The following is a 15,288-nucleotide window of genomic DNA, read 5'->3' on the forward strand; positions in this document are numbered from 1 at the left end:
AGTTGAATTGTGTTTTTAGGACGATGATGGCAAGGTTCCTAAATCCAGCCAAGGGACGCTGGCTCATCTGTTGGATCAAGGAGTGAGTTTAGTTGCACCCAGTGGAAGCAATTGTGGCCCTGAGCTTCAGAAGTTTGCGAGCCAACAACATGCTGTTGGGAAAGCTCACGAGCGTTTTACCCATGGTATGCTAGGATAACTTAAACGCAATAAATCGTAGTTTTGTTCCGTAAAAGAAGACGAGGACGTTGGGTGTAGTTTTGTTATGGCTGGCATGATAACAATTTTTTGAGAGTCGGCTTGTGGTTTTATTTGTTGTTAACAGTCGCCATTATCTTCTCAGCAGGCTATTATTGCGCTCTTTTTGTTACAATTCAGAGAATTTGAATGAAGTGTATTGGGGTGCTGTCTTTTTAGTACGATTCGGAGAGGGGCACTGGAGAAGTCGTTTTACGACTCGAATAGGAGAGTTGTTTCAGCGTCTTTTTTTTCATCTTTAATTTTGTAAGAGTATTTGAAGCCGGAAGTGAAATGTTTGAAAACAGTGTGTAGGTCAAATTGCCGAAGAGCCGAGAGAAGAGAGTGGTTTTCTGTTCATGTTGCTTATTTGAGAGAGAGAGAGAGAGCGAGCGAGCGAGCCAGAAAAGGTGTGAAAAAAATTTTCAGTAAGCGAGCGAATTTTTTTGATCACGTGCGTCTTTTTCAAAGCAGTTTTTGGTTGACTTCATCGTTTTCAGTGGCAAGTGTTTTTTCAAATATTTGAAGTGGCGGTCGTGCGTTTGGAAGTTTTTGACCACCTAAAGCGAATATTAAACTGAGTGCCAAATTTCAGCTATTTTCTTTACCATTCTGCCTTGTTTGAAGCCTTTTCAGCAATAATTTTTTGCTTCAATTTTCGATAGCATTTGGGGAGTGTTCTGGTTGAATTAAATGTTTTTAACCGTTTTTATCTCAATTCGATTGTTTTTTTCGAGTTGGTTTTTTTAAAAGAAAATCGAGTAAATTTGAGAAACTTTTGCAAGTTCTGTTTTTAATTGCTCTTGAACGCAATTATTGTTCATAGCAATTATTGTAAACGTGTTGGTCTTTTTTATGCAAATTTTGCGTTTTTCTTCTAGAACATTCCTTGACTTCTCAAGTGACTTATTCGCGCTTTCGTTCTTCATTTTTGAGTGATCGCTATTGCTCTCATTGCTCTCACTCCGAAGTAAAGCTTGTTGCTAAAATAAAATTGATTGCAGCAAAGCCAGAAGAAGGGCCTGATAGCCGAGTGGACATCGCTTCTGGTCAGTGAGTGGGATGTCAATGGTTCCCATCCCAAAGTGGTAAACTAATTTTGCACCTTAAAGAAAAATTTATCTAGGCTACAGCCCCTGAAATAAATTGCCTCGCCTGTCGTTCAAGAGCGATTCTTCCGACATTAGTCGGTTTATTGCAATTTTCTAATTTCTGTCTGGATTTCTTCCTAGCGTGTTTTAACTTTTTTAAAACTTCTCTTTAAAGTATTGGGCTGATGACTTATCTAGCAGAAGATGTAATTAAAATTTTTCTCCGAAAAGGTTTCGCAATATGGATTTTACCGTTTTGTAAAGAATTTTGTCAGTTTTATGCATTTTTTCTGATTTTCTGTTGTCGCTATTGCTCTCATTGCTCTCACTCCGAAGTAACGCTTGTTGCTAAAATAAAATCGATTGCAGCAAAGCCAGAAGAAGGGCCTGATAGCCGAGTGGACATCGCTTCTGGTCAGTAAGTGGGATGTCAATGGTTCCCATCCCAAAGTGGTAAACTAATTTTGCACCTTAAAGAAAAATTTATCTAGGCTACAGCCCCTGAAATAAATTGCCTCGCCTGTCGTTCAAGAGCGATTCTTCCGACATTATTCGGTTTATTGCATTTCTCTAATTTCTGTCTGGATTTCTTCCTAGCGTGTTTTAACTTTTTTAAAACTTCTCTGTAAAGTATTGGGTTGATGACTTATCTAGCAGAAGATGTAATTAAAATTTTTCTCCGAAAAGGTTTCGCAATATGGATTTTACCGTTTTGTAAAGAATTTTGTCAGTTTTATGCATTATTTTCTGATTTTCTGCTGAGCTAGTTACATTTTCTGTTATTTGTTAAAATTTTGTTACGAACTACCTGTATTCCTTTTTTACAGGGTCTTCTTCCAACAGTTTTTTTAGCGTTAGAACCTCAGTAAATTTTATCGGATGTCATATCAGTTTGTCGTTTTATTTTTTCATGCAATTTTGTTATTGTTTCAAATTATTTAGTATAATGAAGGTTGTAGGATGTGCATGAGGTCTGTGTTTTATCCACTTTGAGTACTTTCTGGAATTCTTCTGGCTATTTTTAAATTTTTATTAAGATTAAGATTTTTATTGGATTGAGTTTTGAACAGGAAAAGGTTTTAGGCCGTTTTGCAATTTTTTGGCTTCGGTTTATTGAATAGCTTGGGAATTGGAAACACGCATTTTGTTTTTCAGTTAGCAATTGATTTCAGTGTTGCTGGCAAAACAATGTTTTTGCGAAGTTTGACAAAAATATTGTAACTTGGAACTATTTTCTGTGCATTTCTTGCAGTTTTTCAGAATTAGACAGCTTTGTGAGCCTCTTAAGGCTTTGCTGTTGTTTCTTGAGCTTTTTAGTGGTCTCAAGGGTCTTCTTTTCCAAACGCACTTCTGTTATACAGTGATATAATTGAATTTTTCTTTCGTTTTTAAATCTGTTCTTTTCTGGGGCTAAATATTTCATTAATTGGCTTCCAACTGCTTTTTTCCACTAGTTAATATTTTTGTGAAAAGTTTTTGCACAGACGACTCTTCGAATCGTTTTCGGTTTTCATTCCTCCGTTTGAAACAGCGAGAAATGTAGGAGTATAAAATTTTGCTATTGAAATTTTGTTTGCTTGGCGATTGAAATTTTGTTTGCTTGCCGCTTCTTAGCCGTTTTTTCTTGTTTTTAAAGTTTTTGTTGTGTCTAAGAGATTGTGCAAGAAATGTAGGAGTGACAAAATCTTGCTTAGGCGATTGAAATTTTGGTCGTGTTGAGGCTGTTTTTTTCTTGTTTATAATGTTTTTGTGGTGTTTTAGAGGTTGTTGTAGACTCTAGTAACATATTCAGGTAGATTTGATAGCGTTTTTTGGTAAATAAAGGGCATGTAGCGCTAATTTGAATGTTTTTAGACTTTGCGTTTTTGAAGTTATTTATTTTTTCAATTTTTGGCCGCTTGTACTGCATGTGAATTTATAGGTAACTGAATAGGGACTTTTTTTTACAACCACATTGTCGACTACAAATTGAAAAGTTTTTCTGGCTGCTTGCTTATACAAAACTTTATTGGATTTGACAGAACAATTGAGCAACTAGATACAATTTTTGAAATTTTATTTTATTTTCAAAAATAGGTGTTAGTTTTTTCAGGCAATAAATTTTTTTGAATTTTATTAAGACCTGTCTTGTGCTTTTGTTACTCCGCGGAATCAAAATTTGTTTCGCCTTGCCTCGTTTTGCAGCTTTTTCGACATGTTGCATGAGATCTTTTTGTACTCACTAGATTCATTTGCCGCTGATTCTGTTGAAAGTACTTTTGAAGTAACAGTTGCTCAACAGAGTAGTCTAAAATGAACGGAGTCAAAAACAGGAAGTCAAAATTAGAAACGGGATAAACCTATAAATCCAAATTTTAGATGCCCGCTACTTAAACTATTTTCTTATAAGTCTGAGTTACCATCTCTAATGCTTATTGGTATTGATGCTAGCCCCGGCATCCTCCGATTAAGAAGCAGGAGTATGTGTAACTACAAAATGAAATCAAATCTTACTTTAAAAATGATTTTGTACATCAATCAATTTCTATTTTCTATCCTAATCGGGGTATGGCCGGCTATTTCCTTGCATTGTATTTTCCGGCCGGGTATGTTTTTACTGGTACTCTTTACAGTCTTTGTGGTTCATTGGTACTCAAATCTAGATATGCTTAACAACTCTTGAAACATTTGAAACTACATGTTTGGAAGTGGCGATTTTAAAATTCTGATAAATTATTACATATCGTCACTATGCTAACAGGAAACGAGGACAATGTGATTTTTTTAGCTGTCAAATATGAGATCATAATCAGTTTGAACACAGTGGCTTTGCAGTTAACCAACTTGAGAGAGTTAAAGAAAGATCTAGAGAAGAAACGATTGGATGTTGATTTCTGTAAGGGCAGACTCAGGTCTTCGTCCACTGCGAATGCTATCCAGAGTGCCAACACTTCATTAGGTTTGTAAACTGTTGGATTTTTCTCATGTTCGAGAAACTGCGTTTTTAAATTTGTCATTTGACCGGGCTAGATGTTTGAGTGAACAATGAAATATAAACATGATGGTTGTTGGTCTTGGCAGGAAAATCTCGTTCAACTTAAACTTTAACTGGAAAAATGAAGACTCGGGGAACAAGAAGGAACAAGATATTCAATATATTGGGCCATATGCTTAGACGCACCCCGCCAGCTATTAAAACATCTAAAATTTGAATATTTCATATAAAGGAGAAACAGACAACTTGAGCAATAATATTTACTAAACAGAATTGCCACAGAGTTTTTGTGCTGGAAGCGATGTCATCATTGTTTTGTTTAGACGAAGCAAACAAAGTGTTCAGTGCTGATGTTGAACTTTTTGAGAAACAGTGTCGAACCAAACTTCCAGTGTTACAGGGAGAAATTAGTGCCATTGCGCACCAGTTCACCAAAGTGCAACACAAATTTTTCTATGATTGCGAACAGAGGTTGAGAGGAAGTGTGAACTCAACGAGTACAAGTGACTCAGTTGATGTTAATGGCAATAAAGACGACAGTCGATCTACTGAACAGAATCGAACTAAAGTGAAGGACGAGGGATCGGCGTCTACTTCGTTTACAATTTAATGTTGAAGGATAAAATACTGTTTTCGCCCATCAAAGCCGTTGATTTTTGATCAATCAACCACCCCCCCCCCCCCCCACGCCCCATATAAATAATGAACATCTGAAGAGAAAATTCATGGCCATGATACTCGATCGCCTTCTGTATACGTTCTCAACGAACCTGTTGGATATAGTTAAACGGGGTGGGCTGTTGTTATAAATGGGGAATGCTCAAAATGCGATCAATTTGTGCTAAGTAAGTTGATAAATTTGTCATCATGATTAGTCATTGTTTTTAAGAATTAATAAGTTGTTCATTTTAGATAAAAATGTGTTTGAATTGGTATATTTTATAAGCAGTGAAGATAGAATAGTGCCTTATTTTGTGGATGAAATGATATTGATATAGCAACATTTTGGGTTGTTAAATTTGTCTGTATTTAAAAAAAATGGAGAGTTGGAATGTTTTTTTTTAGCTGAATATGATGTTGAAAATCCTGGTCTAAGTGTTTTCAGCTTCCTCTCGCTGCTATTTAAGTTTTCTAAAACATCATTAGAAGTAATTATGTTAGTTGCCACTTTTTGCCGAGGATTTGCTTAACCACTAATACGCGCAGGTTTTTAATTGCTCTGGAACGAAGTTATGACGATGCTAAATTTTGATTGGTTGAAAAAGATTTTTGTAAATTCATACAGCACGCATTTATCATCTTGAAATTCAGACAGACGATTCTGCTCAGTACAGTTCAGTTGCTTACTAAATTACTTGAATTGAAAACTTGTAGCAGAAAAAGAGCGTTTTTACCGAACCCGCGCTCCGAATAGCACTTAGCAAAAACTTGCAATTAAAAGCCTTTATTAGAAAGGATATTGCAACGATAACTCGTCTCCATACAATATAGCACTTGGCACTAGCACCTACACAGCCGCCTCTAAAAAGATAGAAAAGGTAGAAGCAATAAAACAGAAGAGAGTTATCATATGGCGACAGAGATGTTGAACGCTTACTTCTGTTAAAAAGAAAGAAAAATTTGCAACTGATGGAATTAGCCATTAACGGAAAAACTTACAATCTTCGAATCATTAGAAAAACAAACACCGGAATTAGCCTTTATTTTATCGCACAAGAAGACAATCAAACCGATATCAAACGGATCCGTATTACAAAAGACTCAGAACTTTACAATTTCTTTCAAAACTACCGAATTCGAGAAATTAACCAAACCACAAGCACAAACCAACTTTACCCATTCAAAATTATTTGAGCATCAACCTCTTTGTTTTGCTAGCAAAGAGAAAATACAACGCAAGCCACAACAGTACTTCTATGACACTACTGGAAGGCTATCATCCTAGAAACCCGTTCGTATTCTTCAACGACAAAACAATCGACAGAAAAGTAAGTCAAAAACTTGCAGCGAAGAACAAAAAAGACCAACCAAATAGCCTAAACTGCAAACTCTGTGACACAGCTAAATTGGAGAAGCGCACAAATGCTCTTTCCACAAAAACACTTCAAAAACAAACTGACTAAAAGAAAATGGCAGATCCAAGTCCGCCTCACGTACATCTGAAAAGATTCTCAGGACTACCAAACGAAAACTGGCCTGAATTTGAAGGACTACTGAGAGCAAGCATTGCTGTATCTAGAATTCCTGAAGTGAACCACCAACGTGCAAGATATCTCCACCTACACTTAGCCGGTAATGCACTCAACTATTACCTTCGACTCGCCGAAAACACAAGAAACGATCTAGACGATTCGCTCGAACAACTACGCAACCGATATGCAGGAGCAGACCAAAGAAGAAACTTTGAACTCGATCTGCAATCGAGAAAGTTTGATCCAGAGAAAGAACAACCAGATGACTTCCTCACAGATCTGCAACGCCTCGCCAACCTCGCAATTGTGGACGATCCTGCAGCTCACATAGACCGCACTGACGAAAGAACAAGACGAATAAGAGAACAATTCATTCAAGGCATGCCCTTCAAGTACAAGAAAGTGTTGCTGAAAGAGAATGACAACATCACTGTAAACGAACTATGCGCTATCATCAAACGACGAGTCAGAATTGATCAGATAAACCCCGAACCACAATACACCACGGCATTCAATGCACTAAACGCATCAGGAAACCCTGCTGTGGCCCAAGCCATAGAAAGCATAATGGCCGCCGGCATAGCATCAATGCAAGTAGCACAGCCACCGCATCAGCGCGTGGAGAGTACTCAGTACCCTAGCTACAGAAGAGGAAATAACTACAGAGGCTACAACCACAACAGACAAACATACCAGTATAATGGAAACCAAAATGGCCGAGGATACAGTAACAACTACAACAGCAGAGGACGTAACCGTGGAGGCTTTCAGAGAGCCCGAGGAAATTATCCGAGAGGAAGGTCAAACTTCCAACGAAACGACCGAAGTAATGGACGTACCGAAAGATCTCCTACACCAATGAGAACATTTTGCAGAACATGTGCTAGCAATGAGCACACTGCCCGAGATTGTCCAGAACGCCAACCAGCATACCGCGATGGAAACATGCCATTCAATCAGCAATCAAAAAACTAAATAACCTGCATGTTTTTCTACAACATATACCAGATAGCATGACAAACTATAGCGAAAATGTATTCATAATACCTCTGCAGTTCGAAACATTAATAATGAAAGCAGTAGCAGACACTGGAGCATTCAGCAGCGCCATGTCAAAGAAACATTTTGATAAAATAAGCAGAAACTCTACCAAAAACCAGAAAAAACAAATCCTCCTGAAATAAACGTTTCTACAGCTTTCCTACACCAATCACCCATTTTATTTACAGTCCAACTGACATTCAAAATTGGCCATTTACAATTTGAGGAACAGTTCATGGTGTTTGAAACACTTTCCGCTATCCTTCTTGGCCTTCCCTTCTTTGATAAAAATGAGATTATTATTGATGCCCACAACAGACTACTCCAAACACCAGAATTTACTTTTCAGCTAAATCTAATGCACATAAAAAGCAACAACAAACAAAAACGTCTCAACAGCCGAAAAAAAATCATGCTCAAAACCAAAACAACCTATACGCTATCACCTGGGGAACAAAAATTTCTGGAACTAATCCCATCGGAGGAAACTGATGCACAAGAACAAATTGGACTCGTAGAGCCTACTGTCAAATTTGAAAAACTGGGCCTTGGTCTAACAAGCACGCTTGACAAACTTACAAAAAACAAAACTACCACCCTACTTGCAATCAATACAACAGAAGTTCCACTGCACATTAGACAAGACTCTCCAGTAGCAACATTCGAAATCATCACACCAGAGCAAGCACGCTACCTGATACCACTTGAGCCAAAGCTTCTCCCATCAAGCGACTCAAAGAAAACAATAAAGCAAATATAAAAATCTATAGAGAGAACAGCAAAAGGTGAAATAAATCATATAACAATAAAACACGAAAACGGATTCTGGTTTCCGACCCCAGAAACCAATTCCGACACATCGAAGATGAGTGAAGTTGAAAAACGCATATATGACGAACTTGTTAAATTTAAAAATCTTGAAGCAATTCAACCACTCTCGAAAAACGAAGACAGGAAAACTTTTCTTAACGCATTCAAATGGAGCGACAGCGTACTCTCTGACAAAGATAAAGAAAGAACAGAACAACTTCTAGTCGAATTCAATGACATATTCACAAAGCACCGCCTTGACATTGGCTACACTCACAAATTCTCAGTCAAATTGACACCAGACACAAACAGACCTGTATACTCAAAAACTCAAAGAATTTCAATCCATCTCAAAGACGATTTGCTTGTTGAACTAGCCCTTCTCCAGTACTACGGAGTCATAACAACGCTCCCCTTCAGCCGCTACTCATCTCCAATATTTGCAAAACGGAAGCCAAACGGGAAGCTCAGAATATTATTAGATCTAAGAAAAATAAACCATCTCATTAGAAACGACTACAACAATAACAACTTCCCGATAGCTACACTAGCAGATGCGGGCACCCACTTAGCCGGCAAGAAACTCTTTTGCAAGATGGATGGCAGCCACGGCTACTTCTCTGTACCAATGGCAGATGAACAATCAGTACAGTTACTGGCCTTCAACTTCGCATCGAGAACATATGCTTTTCAAAGACTAGCCCAAGGACTAAGCAGAAGTGTCAGCGCCTTTAGCTCATTCATGCGTCAAAACCTGGACCCCGTGATAAAAGCGGATAAATGCTTTCAGTACGTCGACGACATTGGCATCGGAGCACATGACACAAACGACATGTTGGAAAAACTTCGAGCAGTCTTTACATGCATCCGAGAATCAGGAATGAAACTCGCAACAGACAAATGCGCATTTGGACTCAGAGAAATACAATTCCTTGGTAATACGATAACCTCTGAGGGTCTCACACCAATTACACAGAAGATTACAACCTTTCTGAAAACATTCAGAATGCCGCGAAACCCAAAACAAGTCAAACGAATGATCGGATTTTTTCAATTTTACAAAGCCTTTATCCCTGAACTTGCTGAAAAACTTTTACCGTTCTATCGTCTACTTAAGAAAGACACCAATTTCGTGATAGAAGAAGAACACCAAGTTATGCTGGAAAAGCTCACAAATGATCTAAGAACAGCCTGTGACCTTTCACTCAGATTACCCAAAGTTGACCAGCAATATGTAATAATGGCTGATGCATCCTTTTACGCAGCCGGATACGTACTAATGATAGAAGACTACACAACAAATGATGATAATCAGGAACTGAAAATTTATGCACCCGTCAGTTTTGGATCTAGAATTTTCCACCCAAACCAACTCAAACTTTCGATATATGCGAAAGAATTTCTCGCAGTTCACTTTGCCCTAGATACCTTTGCAAATATTATATGGGGATGTAAAAAACCAATTTTCATTTTGACAGACAACAGATCAGTAACCAGGTTCTTTCAAACAAAAATCATACCGCCAACACTTTGGAATGCTCTCGATCATGTACTCAGCTTCGACATCATACTGGGACACATACCCGGAAAAGCCAATTTAGCAGCGGACTATCTGTCGAGAATACACATAAACCCGAAAGAGAAGCTCGAGCTACGCATCAACTCACGCATACCGATGCACGAAATCGAAATCAACACAGCAGCAGATACACCTGACAATTCAATCAGTTATCTGAGCAGCTCAGAAAATGACGACACCCCCAAAATTATGAAAACATACTTACTTGAGAGAAAACAAACCAGCGGAGAAGATCCTATGAATGTTCGAGCTGACGTTCAACTGCAAATTCTTTCACCTGCAACGCAACAAATAAACGCCATGCATGAACAAAACCCATTGGATGAATTCATCACTCATGGGCACGGACCTTTAGACCTGCGTGCCGAACAACAACAAGACAAAGATATCAAACGGGTACTGCTCTGGTTTGAGAGAGGTTCACCGAATACAGGACAATATCTATCCAGTGAACTAAAAAAGTATCTCTAGCAGTTCCCAAGACTATGGATAACAGAAGGCGTCCTTCATCGCAAGTTCTATAACCACACTGGAAACCAATTTATTAAACAATATTGCGTCCCGTCGCACTTACAGAAGGAAGTACTCTACAGAATTCATAACAGTGTTTGGAGTGGGCACAAAGGAGTCTCACTGACAATAGCAGAATTTAGAAAACGGTTTTACTTCCCGAACTTCACTGAACGCCTAACAGAATATATCAGAAACTGTCTCACATGCTTGCAAACAAAACCAGCACCAACATCTGAATTGAAACCTCCATTACAACCACTTTCGTCTCTGCAAAACTTCCCAGCAGACCTTTTACTAATAGATCTGGTGGGAAAGATGCACCCTTCTCCCTACACGTACATTCTCTCAGGTATTGACGTGTTCTCGAAGTACCTTTTCGCCACACCTCTTATGAAAGGCGACGCAGACATCGTAGCACGAGCCCTTGTCTCAATTTTTCTGAGACACTCCTACATTCCCTCAAGAATCATATGTGACCTTGGAACTGCGTTTACATCCGAATTAATGAGCGAACTAGCAAACCTATTGGAGGTAGAGCTCAAACATTGCACACTGAAACATGCGCAAACCATTGGCTTACTTGAAAGAAACCACGCACCGCTCAAACAAATCTTGAGAATTAACGAAAACCAAACTTCCTCGGACTGGCATAGATACGTTGACATTGCAGTATTCATACACAACACAACATTTGCACCAGCTCTTGGGTGCACGCCATCTGACGTCTTTCACGGCAGAACACCGATAAATCCTTTGGACCTCAGATTTCAGAATACAAAATTATGGGAGTCTCACCCAAAATACGACTGCATTAAAGAGCTACAAGACAAAACTACGGAGCTTTTCTCCAGCGTAAAAGACAACCTTTTCTCGTCTTATCTGAAATATAAAAAGTACTATGACAGAAAAGCCAACGCCACACCACTAAAACCCAAATCATACTGCCTGATCCTTGACCCAAAAAGCACAACACAAGTAGCAGTGATGAATAAACAGCAAAGCAGGTTGATACCATTATACAGAGTAGAAAAATTGCTCACGAATGCAAACTACATTGTACGCAAAACCAACACAAATTACACGCAATGTATCCATCGAATGAGACTTCGACCTGTGAAACCTCAATATCAAGTAGAAGACCTCGAACATGTAGACCCCGAAAACATTGAAGCAGATCCAAACATACCAGAAGAAGAGAGAGAACCACAGCTGTTCGACAACCAAGTCAGGCACCACATTAACGAAGACAACATGCAGCTACCCATAACAACACCAGATGTCCAGTCAGTTTCTTTCAACTCAAACATCCAAACAGCTAATTTTTTTTCTGAAGACCCGCCAATACAATTTCATGATATGACACACGAACCGACGTTTGACCAAGATGCATTCTTCGTGGAAGGCTCAGTTCTAAGCGCAAACACGCAAGAAACACCAGAATCAATTGATACAGGAGACTACGTCTTCTCAAACAACTCAAACTTCTTACCGTCCGACAGTCGTTTTGGCTCAAATCGACGATACAACCTTCGCAGAAATGATCATCTGGCATTGGCCCGAGAAAACTCGCTATATAACCTCTTGCAACCATCAGAAAAAGCAAAGGAAGAACAGGTCAAAGTAATAACTTACTTCCCACTTGACCACATCCCAGACCCAAACCTGACAATTGATACAACAGAAACTGATCACGATGAGAGCATTGCAGACTCACAAGCAACAAGCTCACAGTCGCGAAACCAGAGTCTCAATGACTTCACGTTCGATTCATCTGAAAATCTTGGCGATCTATTTGATGACGTTAATAGCCCCGTCTACACGCCCCCAATATTAGACACTACAGGCGAAACCTTTTAACGGACCAACTCGATCAACGATATTTACAACAATACAACCTCAAGCGATGATGTCCAACAACCGAGATCCGACGAGAACAATGAGCACTCCCTTATAGGAGGCACCATTTCACAAATTGAAAATAACGAAAGCAATAGTGCTATTGCTCAACACGACAACCCAAGAACATCTTCACCACTTCCTTAAAGAGTATCCAAGAGAGAACTAGCGGACCTTGGCCCAACGCTTCAAAACAGACGAAGAATTGTTCCGCTAACACTTCACCGCCGGGAGATCAACGGAAACCTTCACCAAACTTTTGGCTTCGAAGATGACAGCCAATAGGAACTGAGCACCAATTCTCTATTATACATACACATTAGATACGTCACCAACCAATGAAAACACTCCAAAAAAATCCTAATTTAAAAGGAAAAAAGACACAGCTCAAATCATTTTCCAAAATTTTGTACCTCAAAATCGGTCGCACAAAGACTCTGATTCAATTTCACAAACAAGCCTAGTTAGCAAAATGCTCAATATCGTACTATTTTTACTACAACTTTTACCCTTGATGAAAACGAACCAACCATCGGTGGCAACAAAAGATGGAGTATTATTCAACCTTCACCAGAAAATTCTATTGACAGAAAAATTTGTCAAAACTGAAATCTTGGTCCCCTACCCAATATATAACAAAACAGTGGAAGACAAACTGATCAACCTGACAAAAGAGATAGACAAAATGTGGACTTCAGAAAATTATGGATGCCCATTGAATTTCACAAATATGACTGACTCGACAGCAGGCCTCCACTGGATAGCGCAACAAACAATGATAGAAAACCAACAGGCCCAACACGACATTGTAAACCTCAAATTGGAAATGAACACCTTACTAAGAGCAAACAGTCAAACTTCTACAACACTGCAAAGACAACCCCGCGGTGCGGCTGCCGCAGCAGCAGCAGCCGCAGTGCTTGGAATTGGAATAGGAACAGGCGACAAATTACTATGCTTCATCAAATCAGTGTTTGGAGGATGCGACAAAAGAGTGGCTAGAAACCAGAAAAACATCAGACAAGCAATGGCTTATCTTCAATACCTAACCGATCATGTTGAACAAATAACAATCCAAAACAATGAAAAATTCTATGTTGTATCAGGTGAACTGACAGCCATCAAAGAAGCCCAGAACGAAATAATAGAGACACAAAACAGGAACTGGGAACTTGCTGAAGGACAATTCAAGGCGTTACGACAAAACGTACACCACATAAGAAACTGCATCCAATACTTATACGTAAGAGAACAAATCAATCAACATAGTCTTGTACTTAGCAATATTTTTCAAGCAATACTTGCTAACATCAAAACATACCGATCGGCCCTTTATACGTTTCGAATCAACATACTGAATGCCTTGACGCCTCTCATGAATCAACTATTACCAATGTCATTAGTCCCAAGGGGCAGTTGCATGAAATTCTTACGATTGTTCATTTGCAACAAAATGGACAACAGGATCGATTATCTCTAGCCGTACCAATCCAAGAGATTCTCTCGTACTATGAAACGAAATTAGTCACACAAGTCGAGGCAATTGACGCAGGTCTTATACTTACACTTGCAATTCCAATGGCTTCAAAAAGTACAGTTTTGAACGTATTGCATGCCATTCCGATCCCAATGCCGGACGGGGATACGGGTAAAGCTTTAGTTTGGCGACTTGAAGCCAAATACATGGCCGTCTCAGACGACGGAGAAGAACTAGCGTTTATCGATGAAGACGAGCTCGCAAATTGTATCGGATCCCAAAAATACGCAATATGCACCAAAGCCATTCCAACAGAACAGACTTATCAGTCCTGTATGGCTACTTTACTTTACCACGATGACGAGCTACTTGCATTGCAACGCTGTCAACTGGATGTAGTAGAATTGCCGTTGACTGAAAAAGCACGCAATCTCGGCTTCGGTCGTTGGTTAATAACATCGTCCAAAGACGATTATACACTCATCGAAAGCGCTGGTAATGGCAGCAATCCATTGGCAAGAATTGAGCATCCTGGGTGCAGAGTGTGTATCATCACACTGGGATGTGGAAAACAGCTTAGAGGACCAAATGTTCATCTTCGCTCAGACCTCACTGCTTGTGACACAGTACCGGCAATACGGTTAGATTTTCAATTACCAGATCCAATAAGTACACTCTTCAAACTACTGCCCCCATTGGATGAACTACCAAACTTCTCATCAAGATCTGAGGCACAAATTCAAATTCTTCAGCAAATTCAACCAGAGTTTAAACAAATGGAAACACGACGAACAAACAGCAAATCAATAGAACAAATGGCCGAACCAATTTTAGAAAGAATAAGAGCATTCAAGCCCGAACTCGAACACCGATTCGAACAGTACATACCATGGAAAATGTCTCTTCTTTTCGGATTTTTATCCTTCTTGATTAGCGTATTACTACATCTAACTTATTCGCATCTTTTACACAAATGGGCAAAACTTCACCGACGTTTCCCTTTCCGAATAACACACGAAGGACGGCGAATAAAAACAAAACCAGTACAAGTTGTCGCATTAAATGACTATGAATACCTACAAGAACATCCAGAACATCCCCTGCACAAATGCTCACTAGTACTACCACTCGAAATTAAAACTGAGTTCGAAAACCAAAACGAAGAAAACATAAATAAACCTCGCACTCCTTACACATTCCTAAGAGACTACATCAGGAGACTAAAACGTAACGAAGAACCAACTATCAAAATTGATCATGTCAACAGGCCTGCCGCACCGAGTCAGCCCATCTATACACATATACCGGAACACCCACCAATATCCCATTACGGAGCGTACCCTCTCAGAACAATCAATACAGGAAACGTTTAAAAAAAAAAAACCTGACCGGGACTCGAACCCTCAACTCCAGCATGAGAGTGCAGCGCGCTACCAACTGCGCTAAGTGGGACGGCCGCGTGGTCCGTAAAAACAGCT

The 15,288-nt window shown here is 39.3% G+C and overlaps 2 protein-coding genes across 13 annotated transcripts in view; one reads left to right on the top strand and one right to left on the bottom strand.

The window, feature by feature from the left end:
* Positions 1–4,970, top strand: part of LOC142349196 (uncharacterized) — a 35,942-nt gene extending 30,972 nt beyond the window's left edge. The window contains exons 4-6 of the mRNA XM_075400646.1: positions 20–185; positions 4,096–4,266; positions 4,626–4,970. Coding sequence (XP_075256761.1) covers positions 20–185; positions 4,096–4,266; positions 4,626–4,912 — 624 coding nt within the window. The 3' untranslated portion in view covers positions 4,913–4,970. The remainder of the gene's footprint in view (positions 1–19; positions 186–4,095; positions 4,267–4,625) is intronic.
* LOC142342119 (cilia- and flagella-associated protein 46-like) overlaps positions 1–15,288 on the bottom strand; it is a 754,419-nt gene that overhangs the window by 681,135 nt on the left and 57,996 nt on the right. The window lies entirely within an intron of this gene.

The sequence above is a fragment of the Convolutriloba macropyga genome, chromosome 1 (genome assembly GCF_964194025.1).
Source record: "Convolutriloba macropyga chromosome 1, txConMacr16.3, whole genome shotgun sequence".
NCBI classification, from domain to species: Eukaryota; Metazoa; Xenacoelomorpha; order Acoela; family Convolutidae; genus Convolutriloba; species Convolutriloba macropyga.